This window comes from Tupaia chinensis, unplaced genomic scaffold, assembly GCF_000334495.1.
Source record: "Tupaia chinensis unplaced genomic scaffold, TupChi_1.0 Scaffold138665_1, whole genome shotgun sequence".
NCBI classification, from domain to species: Eukaryota; Metazoa; Chordata; class Mammalia; order Scandentia; family Tupaiidae; genus Tupaia; species Tupaia belangeri.
The window spans coordinates 1,555,300-1,560,634 of NW_006198557.1; the positions used below are offsets into that span (position 1 = coordinate 1,555,300).

The 5,335-nt window shown below is 54.3% G+C and overlaps 2 protein-coding genes across 2 annotated transcripts in view; both read left to right on the forward strand.

Moving 5' to 3' along the window:
• LOC106736342 (noelin-2-like) overlaps nt 1-36 on the forward strand; it is a 24,792-nt gene extending 24,756 nt beyond the window's left edge. Inside the window, exon 5 of the mRNA XM_014592847.1 lies at nt 6-36. Coding sequence (XP_014448333.1) covers nt 6-36 — 31 coding nt within the window. The remainder of the gene's footprint in view (nt 1-5) is intronic.
• Nucleotides 37-110: 74 nt separating this feature from the next.
• LOC102478533 (noelin-2) lies at nt 111-4,911 on the forward strand. The gene is made up of 4 exons (XM_014592850.2): nt 111-286; nt 499-718; nt 1,032-1,138; nt 3,801-4,911. The coding sequence occupies exons 1-4, from the start codon at nt 161-163 to the stop codon at nt 4,476-4,478; spliced, it is 1,131 nt and encodes a 376-aa protein (XP_014448336.1). The 5' UTR covers nt 111-160; the 3' UTR covers nt 4,479-4,911.
• The last annotated feature ends 424 nt before the right edge of the window (nt 4,912-5,335 follow it).

Here is a 5,335-nt window from a genome sequence, read left to right on the forward strand (position 1 = left end):
GTTAGTCGGGGAAAGCCATTGGGAGGTCGCTGGTAGGACAAGGGGCGGCTTGGCCGCTGTGTGTCCAGGCCCTGTCTGTGGCTTCTCGGGTCGCGGGCGGGGTAAGGAGTCTCGCCCGCCCCATGCGTCCCGTCCCCAGGTCCAGAACGTCTCCCAGTCCATGGAGGTGCTTGAACTGCGGACCTATCGGGACCTCCAGTATGTGCGCGGCATGGAGACCCTCATGCGGAGCCTGGACGCGCGGCTCCGGGCAGCGGATGGGTCCGTCTCGGCCAAGAGCTTCCAGGTGGGTCCTCGGGCTCAGGTCAGAGGTCAAGGGAACAGCTGGGACTGGCGACCCTTGGTCCCAGGGGTCTTGTCTTCCAGGAACTGAGGGCTGCTGGGATCTAGGCCCAGCGTGGGCCAGCTGTCAAGGGGGCAGGTGTGCATCAGAGACAAAGGCACGTCTGGGTCAAAGGGCAGGGGTCAGAGTTGGCCACGGTGGCATCTCCGCGGCAGGAGCTGAAGGACAGGATGACCGAGCTGTCACCCCTGAGCTCCGTCCTGGAGCAGTACAAGGCGGACACGCGGACCATCCTGCGCCTGCGGGAGGAGGTGAGGAATCTCTCCGGCAGCCTGGCGGCCATCCAGGAGGAGATGGGCGCCTACGGGTACGAGGACCTGCAGCAGCGGGTGATGGCTCTCGAGGCCCGCCTCCACGCCTGTGCGCAGAAGCTGGGTATGCCCTGACCCTGACCCTTGACCCTCACGTCCAACCCCACCGGGGCATCCCATTAACCTCCAGCATCTAAATTCCAACTCCGACCTCCCTACTCAAGGTCCAACCCAGGTCCAGAAGCTGTTAATGCCCTTGACCCTTGACCCTTGACCCCACCCTTCTCACCTGCAACCTGACTCCACACTGGGTCCAATTTCTGGATCCTCCTTCACCCCAACCCCAGACTCTCTCAGTTTGATTCGAACACTTCGTCCAGGCCCTGTTCTTGGGCTTTTCCATCCTCCACCCTCATCCCCTCTTCCTGCCTCCCCAGGCTGCGGGAAGCTGACCGGGGTCAGTAACCCCATCACCATCCGGGCCATGGGGTCCCGCTTTGGCTCCTGGATGACCGACACCATGGCTCCCAGTGCGGACAACCGGGTGAGTGACCCGCCCCCCTCAGATCGGAGTCTGGGAGGAGCAGAGCCCATGGGTTTCCAAGGAGCCCACGCCAATGGGCTTGACTGGTCACCAATGGACCAAGGACCTCCCAACCCTACAGCAGATGGCGAATGGTTATGTCCCTGCACCTCCACGTAGATGACCGCAGTTCCAGTCTTGGACCTGGTGGCTTAAAACTTATGCCAGGCATGGGACCAGCAGTTAGTGTAATGGCTATGTCGCTGGACTCCCATGGAATCGACCACGGTTCGAATCCTGGACCCGGTGGCTTAAACTCACTCTGGGAGCGTGTGCATGCATGCCCAAGATCCCGAGAGGAGAGTGGAAGAGAAAGGATTGTGGCGTGGCCATCCCTCCTGGGGGGTGATTTCTCGCTTTCTCTCTCTCTCTGTCTTTCTGGCGAGCGCATGCACCCTATAGCAAAACAATTAAAAAAAGAAACTTAAGCCGGGCATGAGTGCGTGCATGACCAAAATCCTGAGAGGAGATGGAGAAGGGATTGTGATATATGATCATCCCTGCCTGGGAGGTGATTTCTCACTTTCTCTCTGGTTCGAGTCCTGGACCTGGTGACTTGCTTTTTCGCTTTCCCTCTCTCTCTTGTCAAATGAAAATAATAATAAACAAAAATAAATAAACAATTTAAAAACATAAAAGCTTGGGTTGGGGAATCAGCTTTAGATTTGCCTTTTGGTTTCACCCCTTCTTAGTGGGAGACCCTTGGACAGGTTCCTTCTTACCTCTGCATCTTAATTTCCCAATCTTCAAAACGGTCATGATGACAATGGACTTAAAAAAATGTTTATTTAGTCATTTATTTCAATTTGATTAGAGAGAAAGAGAGAGCGAGAGAGACAGAAAGTGAGAAAGCAAGCCACCAGGTCCAGGACTCGAACCATGGTCAGCCATGTGGGAGTGTCCAGCACCTTAACCCATGCCATCTGCGGGTCCCTGACCATTGACTTTTCTTTTTTTTTTTTTGAGAGGTTTTTGCTATAGGGCGCGTGTGCTCGCCAGACAGACAGAGAGAGACAGAGAGACAGAAAGCGAGAAATCACCCCCCAGGGGGGATGGCCATGCTGCAATCCCTTCTCCTCCATTCTCCTCTCGGGATCTTGGGCACGCACGCACAGGCACCTGCTGTGAGTTCTAAGCCACCGGGTCTGGGACGCGAACCGCGATCGACTACATGGGAGTCCAGAGACATAGCCATTACGCTAACTGCTGGTTCCCACCATTGACATTTTTAAGAGACTTAAGATCCTTAGCTCAGTAACCAGCACTAGTTAGGACACTGACAAATGCCGATTAATATGATGACAAAGACGGTAACATGTCTGGTCACCTCATGGTTCTAGGGATAATCATGGGCAATGAATTCAAGTGACCTCTTACCACCCGCTGGCTCTGCAGTGACCCCTAACTGCCCGGTACCCACTGACCAGTGAGTTCCCAGGGACTGCAAATACCTCCAGTCCTTTGAGATCAAGCATCTTCCACTTAGTGTTTTTTTTTTTTTCTTTTTCCTTTTCCTCTTTTTTTAAGTTTTTCCATAGGGCTCATACACTTGCCAGAGAGAGATAGAGAGGGAAAGTGAGAAGTCACCCCTCACCCCCGGAGGATGGCCACGCTGCAATCCCTTCTTCATCTTCCCCTTGGGATCTTGGGCACTTACACACATGCACCTGGTGTGATTTTCAATTCACTGGATCCGGGACTTGAACTGTGGCCAGCCATGTGGGCATCTAGTGCCTTAACCATCACACCATCTGCTGGCCCCCACTCAATGTCTGTTTTAAGACCAACAGCACCCTTGGGGCTGGCAGGTGGCATGGTGGTTAAGGGCACTGGATTTCCACATGACCGACCATGGTTTGAGTCCCAAGTCTGGCAGCTTGCTTTCTTAACTTTCCCTTTTTCTCTCTCTCTGGTCATATTTTTAAAACAAATAAATAAATAAACTCATTATTTAAAAAAATAATAACAATGAATAAAATAAAATGTGTAAAAAGACCAGGGCTGGTAGGTGGCATGGTGGCTAAGGGCAGTGGACTCCCACATAGCCAATCACAGTTCGAGTCCCAGACCTAGTGATTAGCTTTCTGTCTCTCTTACTCTGCCCCTCTCTGGTCAAATTAAAATAAATAATAGAATTAAATCAAATAATAATTCTTTTTTTTTTTTTTTGAGAGGTTTTTGCAACAGGGTGCGTGCGCGCGCCAGACAGACAGAGAGAGAGAGACAGAAAGCGAGAAATCACCCCCCAGGGGGGATGGCCACGCTGCAATTCCTTCTCCTCCATTCTCCTCTCGGGATCTTGGGCACGCACGCGCACGCACCCAGTGTTGAGTTTTTAAGTCACCGGGTCCGGGACTCGAACTGCAGTCGACTACATGGGAGTCCAGCGACATAGCCATTATGCTAACTGCTGGTTCCAAATCAAATAATTCTTAAAAAAAAAAAAGAAAAGAAAAAAAGACCAACAGCACCCATCGGCCATCCATTTCTGGCACTGGGATGATGGCTGGCTAGCCTGGCTTCTTCATGGCTGCTGGTCTCTCATGACCGCTGCCGCCTGGTGGGTGGGACCTTGGAGCCATCGCGGCGGTGGCCCTGCAGTGACCAGGCTCTACCCTCGCAGGTCTGGTACATGGACGGCTACTACAAGGGCCGGCGCGTCCTGGAGTTCCGCACGCTGGGGGACTTCATCAAAGGCCAGAACTTTATCCAGCACCTGCTGCCGCAGCCGTGGGCGGGCACGGGCCACGTGGTGTACAACGGCTCCCTGTTCTACAACAAGTACCAGAGCAACGTGGTGGTGAAGTACCACTTCCGCTCGCGCTCCGTGCTGGTGCAGCGAAGCCTGCCCGGGGCCGGCTACAACAACACCTTCCCTTACTCGTGGGGCGGCTTCTCCGACATGGACTTCATGGTGGACGAGAGCGGGCTCTGGGCCGTCTACACCACCAACCAGAACGCGGGCAACATCGTGGTCAGCCGGCTGGACCCGCACACCCTGGAGGTGGTGCGGTCGTGGGACACGGGCTACCCCAAGCGCAGCGCGGGCGAGGCCTTCATGATCTGCGGCGTGCTCTATGTCACCAACTCCCACCTGGCCGGGGCCAAGGTCTACTTTGCCTATTTCACCAACACGTCCAGTTACGAGTACACGGACGTGCCCTTCCACAATCAGTACTCGCACATCTCCATGCTGGATTACAACCCCCGAGAGCGGGCCCTGTACACCTGGAACAACGGGCACCAGGTGCTCTATAATGTCACCCTCTTCCACGTCATCAGCACTGCCGGGGACCCCTAGGCCAGCCTCCGCAGCTCGGGCTGCTAGGAGAGGGCCGCTGGGCATCCTGCCCCCCCTGCCTGTGTCCCTCCCGAGTTTCTTCTTTCTGTCTTTGTCGCATCCGTCTGCTCTCCCCGCTCCGTTGGGCCCCACGTTCATTTCCATCAATGCATTGTCACGTCTTGATGGCTCTCTGCCTTTTCTATGACTGTCCCTCTGTGTCTCTTCTTTCTACCGATCTCTCTGGGTCTCGTTCCCTGTCTCTGCCTCTCTTTGTCTCTCTCGATAGCCCCTCCCACCCCTTCCCTTTCTCTTCACTTCCCTTCCAGTTCCTGATCCCTCACGCCTCACTTGCACCCCCAGGAGTTGAGTGCATGGACTGGGTTCTTTGTTTTTTTTTTTTTTTTTTTTTTAATCGACACGTTTTTTTCTTTCCGGGGTGAGCCGGAATAAACGGGACCTTTGACATTTGACGCTTGGATTGCTTTGTACGTCTGCTGGGGTGGAGGTGGGAGGTAAGACTGGAGACCCAGTGCTCTGATTTCAGGTTGAGTGAGCTGGGGTGGGTGGGAGAGCTCGTGGGGGCTGGCGGGGGGTGCAGGGAGAGATGGAACACACCCCTTCCCAGGCTGGGCCCTTGGGGAAGACAAGTGAGGAGACCCAAGGCCCAACGCAAATTGGTTCTTTTTTTTTTTTTTTCAATTGTTAAAAGATAACGATTGGGACCAGCAGTTGGCATAATGGCTATGTCACTGGACTCCCATGTAATTGACCGCGGTTCGAGTCCCAGACCTGGTGGCTTACACTCACGCCCGGCACGTGTGTGTGCGTGCCCAAGACCCTGAGAGGAGAATGGAAGAGAAGGGATTGCAGCTGCA